This window comes from Alosa sapidissima, chromosome 9 (assembly GCF_018492685.1).
Source record: "Alosa sapidissima isolate fAloSap1 chromosome 9, fAloSap1.pri, whole genome shotgun sequence".
In the NCBI taxonomy this organism is placed as follows: domain Eukaryota; kingdom Metazoa; phylum Chordata; class Actinopteri; order Clupeiformes; family Clupeidae; genus Alosa; species Alosa sapidissima.
The window spans coordinates 11,142,259-11,158,912 of NC_055965.1; the positions used below are offsets into that span (position 1 = coordinate 11,142,259).

Below are 16,654 nucleotides of genomic sequence, written 5' to 3' on the forward strand. Positions count from 1 at the left end.
TTTGTTTTGTTTTTTGAGATGAACCGTTTAGCAGTTGCTTGCTGTATTATAGCAAAATACTTAGAAGAAGTTTGAAAACCTAAAGCATCTGTCAGCATGACAGCTTTCTTCTTAGACTGAATCATGCTGTTTGACTGAGACTAGTCATGGGCAAGCCTTTCTGACAGGCTACAGGAAACTCTGTTTTTTACAAACACGCCCTATCACACACAAGGGGAGGTGGCTGCCTGAGGCTCATAAACAAAGCCATGCTCTCACGCACTCTCGTGCGAACCAGGCTTCAGATTTCCAGATGCGTGCGTGCGTGCGTGCATGCGTCCGTGTGTGTGTGTGTGTGTGTATATAACCCTCATCTCTCACCTCATGTCAGACTGAGGACAGACTACACTGAGACATTGCAGGCGGCATCAGCAGCAGCAACAACAGTTGCACTGAAACAAGGATTGTCCTCTTTTCAGTAGTTTTTCTGAGTCCACTTTCTTGAGTCTGCTACGAGACATGGCCCAAAAGCTCACTTTGGAAGAGAGGGTACAGCAGAACATGGCTCGGGCTCAGAGCATGCCAGACAAGGAGAAGGTCTTCAGGCACAAGGGGATCCTCTATCCTACAATCATGAGCCCGATGGAGAATCTGGAGGCCCTTAGGACCCTGGAGGCGTGGCAAGAGGACGTGGTGCTGGTGGCCTACCCAAAGTGTGGTGAGTCTGGCTGTACGCGAGTGGACTGTAGATTAGTGGTGTTGCACTCAATGCTCTCAGATCAGGGGGTGCGGTGGGGGTTACTTATAGTACTTAGCAGTGATCGAGGTCTTCAGTCACCAGTGTCTTTATATTTATATATTTTTTTAAATAATAATGATTTTGTTTGCATTTTATGTGGTGTTGACTGTGAAGTTAAAACAATGCTGTTCTTATCATTTTGAATCCATTCTCACTTTATAGCACCACTTCAAATGTGCCTAAAATGTATGCACTGTATTAGCTACAGTGTGCAACTTTATCTTATATTCAATATATAACTAAGCACATTACTGTACAGTTCAGTTTAGTACAGCACACATGCAGTATATTTGTATATTTGTAGACGGATCATAACTGTTATCCAGACTAACCTAGTGTTTCTTACTGGTCTGATCAATGAGGTGAGCAAGTAACACGGAGAGGAAGGGAGACGTGTGTTGTAGCATCAGAAGTAATCGCGAGGCTTATGCTACGGCCAGAATACAGACACACTGCATGAGGCAGTACAAGGAGCAATAATCAGGATCCTGTAACAGCAGCTGGAAAGTACAGACACAATGAACAGGCGCCAGGAATGTCGTAAAGTCCACAGAGAGATAAAGAGTCAGGTTACACATGCTCTTGCATAACTGACCAACTTTCCCCTCTTCAGTGATTTTGTGAAACACTGACTTAGTCAGCTGGTCTCTTCTGCAATTTGGGTGCTTCCAAATGCTTGTAAAAATTAAGCAAGCTTAATGGGACAAGTTATTAACACATGTACAGCTCTGGAAAAAAAAGAGGCCACTGCACATTTTTCTGATGTCTTCCTACGGTTGCTGAGTGACATTCGAATGAGTTGACATGGTCATATTCAAATCTGCAGTGGTCTCTTGATTTTGAATATGACCGTCAACTCATTCGAATGCCACTCAACAATCAGAAAAATGACATCAGAAAAATGTGCAGTGGTCTCTTTTTTTTCCAGAGCTGTACATGTGTTAATAACTTGTCCCATTAAGCTTGCTTAATTTTTGCAAGCATTTGGAAGCACCCAAATACTAAATGACTAAGTCAGTGTTTCACTTTTTCTAGAGTGTGTATGTAAATATTCCACTAACCACTGAATGGCCTGGTGTTTCCCCTAAAAGGATTTAATTGGATGGTGGGAGTTCTACGAAAGATCATGACAACAGCTGCAGGAAAGACAATCGTTATGGGCCCTCCTCATTTAGAGTTTATGTCTCCAGATATGCAAAAGGTGTGTACTGGAATGAAATCACCCTATTCAGTAGGGTACCATGATACAATCATGAAACATTATCACCCTATTCAGTATGGGTACCATGATACAATCATGAAACATTATTATCACCCTATTCAGTAGGGCACCGTGATACAATCTAATAATGTTGGGTTGCAACCACATTTGTGTTTGGTTCTGCAGGCGTTAGCACAAGAGGCTTCTCCCAGGCTAATGGCTACTCATCTGCACCCTGATGAGATGCATCCCTCCTTCAGGGAGAAAAAAGCAAAGGTTGGGTTTTGTGGGGTTGTGGGGTTTTGTCTGTCTATGATCTATCTGTTCATATCTGTCCATCCATCCTCCTGACAGTATAAAATGATACTGATGTTCTACCATGTTCCTTTGATAGATCTTGGTGGTCTGGAGGAACCCCAAGGACACGCTGGTCTCGTTCTATCACTTCATGAACAAGAACCCAGTGCTGCCCAGCGTGGAGTGGGACAAGTTCTTCTCAGACTTCATGAGCGGAGAAGGTGAGGATGAGAAGACCACAGCACAGCACAGCACAGCACAGCACAGCACAGCACAGCAGACTTTGTTGTCAATGGTGGATGACTCTATTTGAGCGGAAAAAAAAAAGGAATTGAGCTTAAATCATCAATTTATGACAAAGCTCCTTTAAGTATGATGTGTTTGCACTTTTTGCACTAATTCCTGTGACTGGGCATCCTCCTTAAATTATTACTATACTGGTTCAAAGCAGTATATAGTCTATCAGTAATTTAGACTCCCAAATATTAATATTTACTGAATGCTTCCATTTTGTTTTTGTCTTATCCCTGCACATTAGCTGCATAATGGAACACTACTGCAGTCTAATGGTTATGGTCATGGTACAATGATGATTGACAGGTTAAAGATAAAAATGAATTTTGATTTGATTAATGTTATGCATGTGCACAAATAGGCACACATTGTATTCAAATAACAATGGGAGAAATGGGATATATGTCAATAATATATGTCAATAATGGTTATTTTTTTGCATCAGTGCTGTACGGCTCATACTTTGACCATGCTGTAGCCTGGGAGAAGCTCTTCAATGACCCAAATGTGAAGATGATCACATTTGAGGACATGAAAGAAGTAAGGCCGTACTTATTCAGCTCCACACAAGATGCAATGCATATACTGCATGTATAAATGTATCTCAATATTCAAATATACTGATATCATATAGCATAGCTGTCAACATGGAACATTGAAAATGATTTCCCAGGTTACTAATCCAAAATACGGGGACATTTCAATGTTCATCTTTCTGTTGCTATCCCTCTGCTGACAGCAAGAATTCATACTACAAAACTGCACTAACTAAATGTGGTGTGAAGCTAGGTCTAACGTGACTTTGTTTGATTGACATCAAATTGTGCTCTCACAACAACCACACTGTTATCTTACAATAGGCTTACATCACTCTAAGTTAAAAGCAAGCAAAACAATGCTTTGAAAACATCTGTTTCACTGGAAGGGCAAGGGGAGACTGACAGGGCATAACAAGTTATGAGAGTGTTAAAATATGGGATATTAACTTTTTAAATTTGGGGAAAAACTTTTTCCCCACTGTCTTCCCGTTTTGGGTAAATATTAACCCTCATGTTATCCTTGGGGTCAATTTGACCCCAAGCAACGTTTAACATCATAAAATATATGGTTTACTTTTTTTTTTTTGCTTCATGTTTCATGACTTTTCCTCAATTGAAGGGTACAACAGAGTTAGCATGAAATTTGTACAATAATTTGTTTTCAATGTCCTGTACAAATATTTTGTACATTGATGTTCCTTGGGGTCAGTTTGACCCCAGCTGTATGAAACATAGGATACATGAATATTTGACACATTATGGATATTATTATTTGAATAGTATGAGAACATATTGTTATTATCATTATTACATGCGCAAGTACATATTACATATAAGTCATCTTGGCAGGACTGTATAAGTCAAAAGGGGAAGCAACAGCAAGGATGGGCAATATTGCCAGCCAGGGTTCCAAGGTTCATAAAGGGGTGTGGGGGGGGGGGGGGGGGGGGGATTGTTTTGTAGGGCTTTTGATGGTGGTTATTACACTCTTGTTAGGTACCTGTCACAAAAAAAAACTGGGTAACAATATGAATTATCATCATTTTCTGAGGGTTTATTTAGCCGGGGTCAAATTGACCCCAAGGATAAAGAGTGTCGTAAGATTTGAGGATAACACAAGGGTTAAAACAGGAAGTCAGTAGGGAAAAAGTTAAAATACATGAGAAACCCGGAAAAAACGGTTATAGATATATTGTGTCATCACATTACTCAGAGGTAATTCTGTTCATTTAGCTAATGTACTCAAATGATATGTACACACATCCTTGTTTTCCCTATAATCCCAGGACTTGATTAGGGGCATCAGAGAAGTCTCACAGTTCTTCGGCTTCACCCTAACTGACGAGCAGATCCAGACCATCTCAGGTCAAAGCACATTTGATGCCATGAAGGACGATGCTAACAAAACCCATGGCAAATTCAGCCATGTGGTGTTCCGTAAAGGTGTGTTAGCAGTGTGTTGCTATGATTCAGTGCTTAGCGCAAACGTGCTAGCCTTTCCAAGGGCTTGATTCCCATTGGGAACACTGATATAATTGAGTTTTCACATACAACCATAGATTACAGTAATGTGCTAAGTATAAAGGTTTTGGACAGTTAAGATAAGATAAGATAGCCTATTTAAGAAGTTTTGTGAAAATACAACTTCTGATGACTATAGCTGATGTCAACAATACACATTGTCGTTTAGCCTACTTGCAGTAGTGCTTTTCTTTGTGTTTAAATACAATGGACTTCAATGGCAATTTAGGCAAATAACTGTGCCACTATTACTACTTGTGGGAACTGTTGTCAGTGATCCCTGTGTGATTGTTTTGTCTTGACCAGGTGAGGTGGGTGACTGGAGGAACCACTTCAGTGAGGCCCAGAGCCAACAGATGGACGAGGAGTTCAACAAGAGACTAGCAGGAACCAAACTGGGGGCCCTGCTCCAATACGACACCTATTGCAAGTAGGGAGCTGTTACACAGATGCATTCTTATCTTTGCCTGAGACAGGATGGCACGTCCAGTCGAAGCACAGAAGTGAACACAAGCAAATGAAGATAAATATCTTTTTGAGTTTCAACTCCTGAACGGAATAGTAAACCTCAAATAAAACAAAACTAAAAGCTTTGATGAAATGTGAAGACCTACTTTAGCTCAAAAATACCATTTCACATTGTGTTGTCATCATCATCATTCTTGTCATCATCTCCATCATCAGCAAAGAGAAATGAATAACGGAAGAGTCAAGTTTCCAGTTGTGACAGACTCAGGACACTGTCATGAAACCTTTGCTTATCCGAGATTTGTCAAGACTTTTTAAAGGAAGTTTGTGTAACATTTAATTCCTGCTTCTGGCATTACTTATTGCTGCTAATGCAACTGCCTTTGTGAATGAAGATTTTATTTCTCTTTCAAATTTACTTCCCACTCTTAATTATGTTATAGGTGGTGTTGATCCGGGGATAATGTCATTTTGTAATATAGTTGACATATAAGTGACTTTGGACAACAGTGTCTGCTAAATCTAATTAACCCATCTATTATACCTCACATGAAATCACAATAAATGTTTACCTTGTAAATTCTGCATTTTTAAAAAAATTGTTTATATAAAAAAGTTTTCCCATTGCTTTGTTTAGGACCTGAGTACTAAATTTCGCTTCTACATGAAAATGTAGGAATGACAATAAAGCTTCTGGAATCTTGAATCTTAAATATAAGAAATGGTAGTCTTGGTAGTCATATGGTAGACATATTCTGTAGAACAGAGTCCTCTGGTGGTTAGGAAAGAATACAACAGGCACACTTAATAGTGAACTTTAAAAAAAAAAACAGGAAAAATTGAGTTCACACACACACACACACACACACACACACACACACCTTTGTCATTGAAGCCCAGGAATTCCAATTTCATCTTCCAAACACATGACCCGATGACCCATCATTGGAAATGTCAGAATCCTGAAGACAAAAGAGAATGGAGATTGCCCTCAGCACAATAGATGAGAACAACTTACAGAGGTTGGCCTACAAGAGGTTTCAGTGTACACACAGCAGTGATGTGCTCCGTCAAAAACCGGCTCTTAGAACCCTGGATGTGAGGTGATGCTAAGAACAACAATGGAAAAAAATGAATAATGCAGTTAATAAAGTATCCTATTATCATATAACCGGAAAATACAGGCATGTATTGTACTCCCTACAGAGTAATCACAGTTTTTGTTGTATTTGATCAGTGTGCTAAATTATGAACTCCAGGTGCTTTAATCAGGAAGTAGGGTAAGAATACCACATTGTGATTTGAGCATAATTTAAAAAATCTCATCGCTGCCACAGTAAGAATTTTTTTTTTGCTTGTCAATAATGATTAAACATTTACCAGTTATACGGTGTTATGTGTTTTTAATGCAAGTGTATTTTTACTCTACTTTTTCATGATTATAAATATATTTGCTGTCTTACTTTGCCTTATGCTTGTAGAATGTTTTCTATATTGACACATCATGAGTGGTAGCAAGGGGCACTAAAGTGAATCTCGAATCCTGAGAATGTACCAAAACATGTTCTTTGGAAACTCACATCCTAGCTTTTCTTCTAGGACGTCGTCCCATTTCTTTGGGAGGAGGAGTAGGTCCAGGGGCCTCATTTATAAAAGTGTTGCGTAGAAACCATCCTTCATTTGATCTTAGATAATTTCTGAAATGATCGTACGTGTGATTCAGAGAAAACGAACGAATGTGCGTACGCCACTCTTCCAGATGTGCCCATTATAAATCACAAATGAACGTCAACTTGTGCGCAGCCAGATGGTTTTAGGCCTCCGCCTTGTAAACACCCCCTCATCAATATGATTAGCATATGTTTTAATGAAATCACTGGCCTAAAAGCTGTAGCCTATGTAAAATTATATATTAAAAACATTGTATAGGCTTAGCCTATGCCATCTAGCCTATGTGTATGTGTCAGTTCGAATAGCTTAGCTTAACTAATTATGTTTTTTCTAAGCAAAGCTTTCTGGAAAGATATCTTCTATCTATATGCATCCATGTCCATTGTCCTCTGCTCGCTTTCATTCATGTTGCTTGCATAATCAACATTTAGCACGGTCTAAGATCAAATCTGTGCGTAAGAACGTTTTATAAATGAGGCCCCAGAACATCTGCTCAGAGATAACCTTCAGTGCCATGAAGGAGAACACCACAAACACTTATGGCAAACACTGCATCATTTTCTTCAGAAAAGGAGTGTCATAAGTAATTTTTTAGATGGATTTCTTCCTGACTTTAATATCCAGACTAATGCAAAGTTTGCCGTCAGAGGATGTTTATTGACTGCTCTGAATGTTGGCTATGTTTATGCACACACTTGTTTTTGTTGTTGTTGTTGTTGTTGTTGTTGTTGTTGGTGGTGGTGGTGGTGGTCATTGTAACTAAACAAACACAGTTGATTCTAACAATACAGACATTGGACCATTGGATCATAAGAGCAATAACTACATCTTGGTTTATGAAATGGTCCACGGGCTGTCTGTGATCACCCCACTGCACTGCTCCCCCTTAACTGTCATAGCAGAGTACACGTGACGGCGTGGAGGTGACACAGTGACCCCTGGTGGACCCGTGAGTGCGAGATGAAATGGCAGGAACCAGAATCTGCTCTGTGTGTCTTGTGCACTATAGTAGATCTTACTCCCGGCCATCTTAAAACGTGACATGTGTTTGTTGTGTGTTTTTTTATATATAAAACATATGAACAATGTGTATTTATTAATCTAGTGATAATTTGAAAGATACTTTTTGAATATTATGAGTTTTTGCTTAATAAATCCACTTCATAACACTCTCACTGTTATGTGTCAGTTGTTAAGACAGTAGGCTTTTCACTAATCTATGCAAAAATAAGTCTGCATGTGGTAATTTAGTTGTACATCTTTTTGCTGTTTTCAGTACATCATAAGTCATTGCAGAGTTTCTTGAATTGCTTGGCATGAACTTTGTCATCTTGCCACATGATTGGTGATGTGCATTAGACAGTTTATGTCTATTTATCTGTGTCTCCATATATTTTGCTAGTGATATTTTTAGAATTGTTGCTTTGCAAATATTTTAAGAAGCTTGTTCCGCTACTGCAGTCATTTCCAACACTGTGTAATCAATATGTTCAAAACAGCCGCCCAGTCCAGCACATTTTTTCCACAAAAATAAATCACGCTGAAAGGCCTATATGATTCTAACTGTCTCACTAAATTGCATTATCCACACTCAATTCCCACTGGTATCTGCTAGACAACAAGTACCAAAACATGATTAGTTCATAGATTTCACATGTAAAATGAATTTTATACAACCCCACCCCCATCTTGCCTGTTCATAATTCTGAGAAATTCTTGTGTGCATGTGTGCGTGTACACAGTGGCGTAACTATAGTAGGTGCAGCAAGAACTTTAGAATGTTAGAGCACGGAGAGTGAAGCGTCACTTTGACGAACTATCGGAAGATGAGCGCTTAACCGATGCAGAGAGATACTTCGAAGTGCAGGTATTTAATGCAACTCTGGACATCATAATCTGTCAGCTCTCCCAAAGATTTGCAAGTATGCGGGAAACTTGTCATGTGTTTGAGTCTTTACGTCCTATGACCCTTCAACTCGCAGGTGATGATGAACTGCTTGAAAAGGCAAGACGTTTGTCAGACCATTATAGCAGGGACATTGCACCGACATTCCCAACACAACTCCTCTCATTCAGGTCTTGCTTTAAAGCAGAGATTTCACAGAAGTCATCTATTTTTCAACTTGCCAAAATGCTGGTGGTAGATTATGACAGTGTAACATCCACATTCGGGGAAGTGTGTACTCATGTTGTTTCTGACATTGCCTGTGACTGTGGCAACAGCTAAGCGATCTTTTTCCAAACTCAAACTTATTAAGACCTATACCTAAGGAGCAGCATGGGGCTCCATGGGTTAGCTATCCTGTCCATTGAAAATACGAGAGCCAGAGCATTAAATATTGGGAACATCATTGACGATTTTGCACAACGAAAGGCTCGTAAGATGGCCTTCTTCTAATGGCCTAATTCACGCATATTGGGGATTGTATGCATATGAATGATTTTATTTGGTTTCTGGACGGTTAAATAAGTTAGGCTACATTAAGTTTTGTTTCTGTGCAGTGCAAGTTTATAAGCAAGCAATCTACGCTTGAAGTTTCAGCAGAGGGTTGAAGAGGCGCATTGAGTGTTCCCATAATTCCATGCGAGTTGATGTTAATGCAGTAATATTAGATTACCCTGGTCTGCAGGCTGTTAATAAAATAATTTTTTAATGTTTTCACATGTAATGGATATGTAGTTGTGTGTTTTTTATTTGAAATTGTAATCTGTAACTACTAAACTACTTCGGTGCCTCAGGCCCTTTGCATAAACAATTGAAGTCATCCTTAATGTGTATTGCATGTATCAGAGTTAATTCATCCTGGGCCAAAGTTCGTCGGTATGGGGCCCGCGTAGCGCTCTCGCACCTGGGCCCACCATTGGTTTGTTACGCCACTGCGTGTGCGTGTGCGCGTGTGCGTGCGCGTGCGCGCGTGCGTGCGTGCGTGCGTGTGTGTGTGTGTGCCTGCCTGCCTGCCTGCCTGCGTATGTGCCTGTGTTTGTGCATGTGCATGCATGCGTACATATGTCTACTGTGTGAGTATGTGTCATACGTATGATTACTGTGAATGTATGTGTGTGCGTGTGTATCTGTTTATGCACATGTGTGCACATGGAATTGGTTAAGATGACCCCTGGAGGCAAACATACAGAAAAAATTGGTCATCCTAGGCCCTACGGTTCTCAAGATATTCACAGAAAACTGTGTCTGCCCTACCCTCCAGTCCAGTCCAGCGGGGGGGCTACAGATCAAAACAAAAAATTATGGTTCCATGCTATCCATGTGGGGTTACATGCCCACCAAGTTTTGTGTACCCCGGTCTTTCAGTGTCCTGAGAATCCTTGTTGGTGTACGGTCACTAAATGTACACATAAATTATTTTATTGTAAGGCCCCCCATGAACAGTTTTGACCATGTCAGCCAGAGATATTGTGATGAAAACACCTAATTTTTTGCTTTTTAATTTTTTAACTAGGTGGTGCTATACATGAAATATATGGTAATGGTATGGGTTGACATGCCCCCTTAAGACCAACATACATAAAAAAGGTGGACCTCCTAGGCCCTACGGTTTTCGAGATATTCACAGAAAACTGTGTCTGCCCTACCCTCCTTTGGGGGGTCCAGTCCAGCGGGGGGGCTACAGATCAAAACGAAAAACGATGGTTCCATGCTATCCATGTGGGGTTACATGCCCACCAAGTTTTGTGTACCCCGGTCTTTCAGTGTCCCGGGAATCATTGACGGAAATTTGGGCATGCGAAAAAAAGAAAAAAAAAAAAAAAAAAATCTGACTAAACCTATATGACCACCGCTTCGCTGCGCGGCGGTCATAATTAGGAGGGTCGATAAAAAGTCGATAAAAATGAAACAGCATTTCTACGGTCATAAATATATATTTGAGACCAATCATGATAATATGATTACAAAGGAATCATTAAAATATATTTTTTAATTGAATTCTGCTACGACACTATGTGTTCCTTCCCAGAACATGGTTCCTCGTGTGGCACTGTTGGGTTCTGGGGGTGGCCAAAGGGCCTACATCGGCTTCCTTGGTGTTATGCGGCAGTTGGGAAAAGAAGATCTCCTAGGATGCATGCAGTATGTGGCCGGAGTCTCTGGATCCACAAGTTAGTATTTGTTTATGGTATTTGACAAATGCTTTTGTCGAAAAACATTACATGAAAAATAAGAAGTAAAGCACTATGTATACAGGGCTCTCAAGTGTCACGGATTGAGCGTGATAGTCACTCATTTCAGTCTTTTGTCACGCTCTCCCGCCACACATTGTATTTCTCACGCAGAAAAACTATATATATTTAATATGCTGCTGCAGCGCCCAAATTGTCTCTGGCCGCGCCGCTCTCACTATGGAACCGGCAGGAATCAAGCGCGTCTGTCCTGGAGTTGAGCCTGCCACTTATGAGCCAATCAAAAATAACGAGAGGGCTACACAATAGCCAATCAAAAATAGCTCTGCTGTATCTGGTAAGATTTAACGCAACAACCAATGAAAAACGCGTATCCTGGAATTGTTGAAGGTGCATTATTGAACGTGAACCTGTTACTTACTTCATCCAAGTTTCGTTCACCTTGGAGCTTCGAGCATCAGTTCATGGTTTCAGCACAGAGTAAGTCATCTTTTAATGTAACAACAAATCCACAACTTGTTTGACACAAACAATGACAAACGTGACTGCTGCTATAGAGGATGTTTCCCAGATAATTAGCATCAGTTGTTCATGACTGTCTAACTTAGCCAACAGTTTCACAGCCTGTTCATTGACAACACTTGCTCAGAACAAGTAGCCTATGCCTAGTCATACTTTCATTCACACGATGACTGACATATTGTCACATTCTAAACATCTCTCTCTCCAAATAGGCTTAATCATTTGATTAGCACTAAACAAATTAAAGTGTATTGCATAGCCTATTGTTATAGGTCACTTTTAAAATCATGTCACATTATATAATTATATCCTGGCCATGGATACATTAATCATTGCATCTGTATTAAAAAATGTCGGGTATAAAAAGCAATTAAAGGAATTATCCGGAGTAAAATGCACTTTAGATCGATTTACGGATGATTGGGGGTACATACGTTGAGTTGACATCAAAATCATGTCATTCGGATGTGTTTTGAGAAAGTTCGATTGTACCGTTTTCAGTCAAAACTCGTAGCCTGGAAGTGAGCAGGGCATATCAATTTTGCCGCTACAAAACGCTATTTTTATACCTCTTCTACAGTTCCAAACAACATAACACTTACGTGGTAGTGAGTAGAGGGTCCCTAAAGCCAAACCGAAGTATCCCGAGGTCTTTATGTGGTCGGATAGAGAGTCCAGAATGAATTTCATCAAGCCAGTACCTTTCCGGAAATGTTGCCATCTTTGCTGCCACCTTCAGGGGAAAGTCCGTAGGAGTCGATTGCTGAATGTGTTGTAACACGCTCTGGAAATTCACAATTTCGTCGTTTTTTTTTTAAAAAAACATCCTTTAAGCATCCTCTCATTCACCCTGAGAGGAAAGCTCCCTAAAAGGTCCAGGTTAGTGGATGCTCAGAGGTGGTGAAAAGGCCCATTATTGATTTGTTAGTGCCATGTGACAAATCTTTCCTTTTGCAAATCTGAGCAATTATAAATTATACTTTTGCCCCATTTTGACTGAGGAGGGCATTGCTCCTAGCCTGACGAGCCAGACCCACATTAAAATGTAGGGTCTGGGCACTCACCGTTCGCAGTGCTCAGTCCGAGGGGCGGGATAATCAGTTGTCTTTCAAATTCCCTCTGCACGCAATAGGACAGCGGTAGCGCTATGAGTCCCATGCGTTTCCCACCAGCGGAGTTGGCTAGTTCAAACGTTTGCCAACTTAATAAAAGCTTAACTCGTGTCACACTGTTCGCCAACAGCAACATCCATCTTATTTGTTTTCAAGTAGCAGGGAATTCAAGCCAAACCGTTGCAACTCTGCCATCAATCATTATGTTAAGCCCACCTAACGACTCTATACACGATTTCATTGGCCTGATTAAGTTTCGATTTCTGGAGCTCACAAGCCAACGGAGAGTTGCTAGACTAGCCCTGGCAGCTGCCGCTAGGGGCGTGTCTAGATTTCTAGGCTACATTGCTCCTACATACTTTAGCCAATAATCAAATGCCTGCTCTCTTTTGGAAAGCTGAGGCACTGTTGGAAAACAATTAGAATAACTGTGTGATGTACTGACACAAAGTTACAAAGACTAGATTATTCTTTTCTTTTTCTACCGGATAACAAGCATCTTTGAACTGACCACATTTCAGCCCTCTAGGTCTTGACTTGATATGACTTGAGTCCTAGCATTAGGTCTTGTCATGCTGTGTGCAAAAGTAGATCAATATAGAATGACAACATGAGTACTTTAGACCATTATTTGCCAAGGTATGCTCATGCAGTTTGTAAAATGCCCTATGAAAACTCCCCATAGGACTTTGGGTTATCCAAAATGCATACTGGCAATCAAATGCTTACTGCATATGAATCCCTTATAAGCATACTCTTGGCCTCAAATTAAGGTAATACTCTGAAGTTTCATGCTTGCATTTGGATTGTAGGCTACTTCAGGTTCTGATATGACTACACTAAATATGGAATAATTAAAAAAATACAAATCTATTATTCTATTATATATTATCTATTATATCTACTGTCTATTTCAATTCAATTGGTGTTTTAATTCATTTAATTCATTTAATTTTTCAATTGGTTTATTTCTGCACAACTAATGTTGGATCAACTGGTAACCGACCTGGGGCTGGTGTATGCTAGCTGGTGATGCTAGTTGCGCGTGTAAATCCTCACACCCCTAACCTTAAGAACGGCTCTAACCGCTGAGTTGGAAGCTTGGGCTTTTAGCTCAGTGGTTAGAGCGCTCGACTCCCATGCCGAAACGACCTCTGTTACACTGGAACATCTGAAGGCATATTATTAACAGCAACAAAAAGTTATAGTATTACTAATGACACCCCCACTCTTGCCTGTTCTCAATACTTGAGAGCCCTGTACTGTATAATAGCAGAATAATCACAACATCAAACTATATTCACCTGCTATTGGCTGCTGAAGCTGACACATTAAGAAGCGTGTCTGCATTTTTATGAAGAATGGTCCCAACCCCAAGAACACCGGATTGTTTCAGTACCCTTATGAAGTCATAAAGGACAGCAGTTTGAGGCAGAATACTGAAGCTGCCATTGGTCGACCATAGATCCAAAGCAGAAATCCTTGGTAATGCCATGAGGCTCATTTGATTTCATGCAGCACTGTGCAGATCTGGTGGAACATGATGTATGCTGGACTTTTGCATAGTGCAAACATGTATTGTGTTAAGTCCTGCATGCATCAGCCAGATCTTCGCGATGCACCAAGTTGAATAGGCCTATTGATTCCTTGTGGTTCAATACAAGGATACAAGGAAGTTTATTGTCACATGCATATAGTTACTGGAAGTAAGAAATGCAGTGAAATTATGTCTGGTGTCAGCCTATTTGTGCAAAGTGGAAAAAGTGCAGTAGAAGAGGGGTTTAGTAGATTAAGTGGCAAGGGCTGCATAAGAAAGATGGGGGAGGATTGGAATGGGGGGGGGGGGGGCACCAACAAGGAGCACCCAAGAGCAATATTAGCACCTTGTGCCAATGAAGATTAATCAGCAGATCAAAGACAAAATGCATCACCACAATCTTCAATAACATTGCAACACAGAGCTGACTTTGACCTGAAACTGCAAATTTGCCTTTTTGCTCATGTCCACTATCCATGTATCTATTGGTTACAGGTGCATGTCCTCATTGTATCAAGACCCACAGTGGACACAGCATGCAGAGGAGGCTGCAAATGCAGCACTGTTGAGCATGTCTAACAAGAACAGTGTGTCATTCCATGATGGCGTCCAGTGGTTCAAGCAGAGATATGCGGAAGGAGATTTTTCCCTCTCTGATGTGTGGGGGGTGCTTACTTGCAGAATAAAGGGTGTATCTGTGAGTATACATAATATGAAGTTTTTTGTTTTAATGATCCTACATACATTCAGTAAAAAAATTACACTGAGAGCACCTCTTCATAAAGGAATATAGGAATGCTGCAATTTGGTAATTAACCACAGTAAGGTTTCACTGCTGTTTTTTGTGTTGCTCTGTTTTTTTTTAAATATGTTTATGCGTATGAATACATTTATTTTATACATATATTTACGTAACTAATTCAAGCAGGTGTTTCTTATTTATTCTGTAATATTATTTTCAATGCAATGAGTGTTTTGGGGACAGTTGTTCCATTCGAGTTACAACCAATGTGTGTCATAATTGACCCCAGGCAACCATTCATCATATTAGACCTAATCAAATAATCATAATTAAAAATCAACAGAGAAGAAGCAACTGAAAATTATACCACCATTCATACTAAACCTAATCAAAATCTTCTGAAAAGCTACAAGCTTTAGTGTGATATCATTGCACATTTTGTCTGTGAGTTTCAGCACAGTAGCCTATATTCAACCCTGAGACAAAATGTACAATTGTCTCCCACCCCCTGTATACCATAAACACTAATGTAATGCTTAGCAACAGTTGACTTAAAACGGAAAACAAAGAATACATTTAAATGTATCCAATGCAGTTTCAGTTTTTTTTGCTGCTAACTGGCTCCCCCTACAGCAGAGTATTTGTATCTTACACAAGTCTCATAAATAAATCTTCTCGGGCCAAACCAGTGAAGAGCCATGTTGACTGACAAATAGCAGGCTATTGCACAATTGCCATAAAGCAATTCTTGATTTTCCGGTTCAGGGGAGAGTGTTGCAAGGCTGGTTATCAGTAAACGGATATGACTGGGATTACGCCATTGTCCCTATTACAACTTTGTTTGCATAAGATGCCAATAATTTAATGAGACGCTAATATTTATGTTTATACTTTGATGCAAAAGACATATATTTAGATTGTTTATCATTGCACTTCTCAACTGTAGGGGTATCTCAAGAGCCAATCTTCTTTAGTGCTACTTTAAGGTAGAAAAGGTACATTATGATGCCATTGATAATGTAACGCTGATATTTGTGTGATATTGTTAGATTAGATATGTCACAAATATAAATTATGAAGAGTGAATGGTACTTATTTCGCCCTGTTAGCTGGAGCAGGAGTGTCGACCTCTAGACCAAGAGGGAAATGGAGCCCGTCTGTACCCGCTCTACAGTGCAATGGAAAAACATTGCTTTCACAAGGAACAGCAAAAAGGTGCAATAGTGTAAAGTACACACATAATGTATCTGACAGAAAATGAAAAGTTTCCTAAAATTCAAAGCTCTTCTCCTCAAACAGAAATGTGGTCTGAGTTCAGCCCCCATGAAGTTGGCTTCCTAGAGCCTGGAGCTTACGTGAAGACATCATTGCTGAAGAGGGACTTTGAGGGAGGGATAATGCAACCTGGTCAGCCTGTGCAGAGGAAGCCAATGGACATGGTTCAACTGCAAGGTTATCTTTTGCTATAACACCCCAATGCAGGATAATAACTAGACACAATGAAAGCTACTGATGTTCTAAATTACAGCACCCCTTACATATATCACACCCAGGCATGTTGCTCCAGAGAGAGCACTTTACTGCACTTCCCTCCCTGTTGACTCTATCCTTGAAAAGTAGGCTATGTGTTGATCAAACACTGAACTACACCACGCAGAGCTACACATACAGTATGTACAGTATGGTTCTTTTCCATTATTCCACTGCTCATAACATTAGTCCTGCATTCTGGCCTGTCTCTGTGTTGTCCTGTTGTTACCCCTTGCCCTTCCAGAGAAACAGATGTATTCAAATCATCGTTTTGCTTGCTTGAATGCGAACTCAGAGTGATGTAC

General features: G+C 40.2%; 2 protein-coding genes across 2 annotated transcripts; both read left to right on the forward strand.

Annotated features, from left to right (window-relative positions):
• The first annotated feature begins 367 nt into the window (after positions 1-367).
• Positions 368-5,068, forward strand: LOC121719170 (sulfotransferase 6B1-like). Its single transcript, XM_042104605.1, has 7 exons — positions 368-697; positions 1,870-1,979; positions 2,166-2,255; positions 2,374-2,497; positions 3,016-3,110; positions 4,396-4,552; positions 4,937-5,068. Exons 1-7 carry the CDS (start codon positions 499-501, stop codon positions 5,062-5,064), a joined length of 903 nt encoding a protein of 300 aa, XP_041960539.1. The 5' UTR covers positions 368-498; the 3' UTR covers positions 5,065-5,068.
• Positions 5,069-10,726: 5,658 nt separating this feature from the next.
• Positions 10,727-16,288, forward strand: LOC121717954 (cytosolic phospholipase A2 gamma-like). The gene is made up of 4 exons (XM_042102679.1): positions 10,727-10,886; positions 14,573-14,774; positions 15,929-16,034; positions 16,119-16,288. The coding sequence occupies exons 1-4, from the start codon at positions 10,747-10,749 to the stop codon at positions 16,286-16,288; spliced, it is 618 nt and encodes a 205-aa protein (XP_041958613.1). The 5' UTR covers positions 10,727-10,746.
• The last annotated feature ends 366 nt before the right edge of the window (positions 16,289-16,654 follow it).

Excerpts from the sequence above, each read along its gene's own strand:
- LOC121719170 (XM_042104605.1), top strand. The coding sequence starts at position 499 with ATGGCCCAAAAGCTCACTTTGGAAGAGAGGGTACAGCAGAACATGGCT. Across the intron at positions 2,498-3,015 it reads AGACTTCATGAGCGGAGAAG|TGCTGTACGGCTCATACTTT; the intron begins GTGAGGATGAGA and ends TTTTTGCATCAG. Across the intron at positions 3,111-4,395 it reads CATTTGAGGACATGAAAGAA|GACTTGATTAGGGGCATCAG; the intron begins GTAAGGCCGTAC and ends CTATAATCCCAG.
- LOC121717954 (XM_042102679.1), top strand. The coding sequence starts at position 10,747 with ATGGTTCCTCGTGTGGCACTGTTGGGTTCTGGGGGTGGCCAAAGGGCC. Across the intron at positions 10,887-14,572 it reads GGAGTCTCTGGATCCACAAG|GTGCATGTCCTCATTGTATC; the intron begins TTAGTATTTGTT and ends TATTGGTTACAG. Across the intron at positions 16,035-16,118 it reads TCACAAGGAACAGCAAAAAG|AAATGTGGTCTGAGTTCAGC; the intron begins GTGCAATAGTGT and ends CTCCTCAAACAG.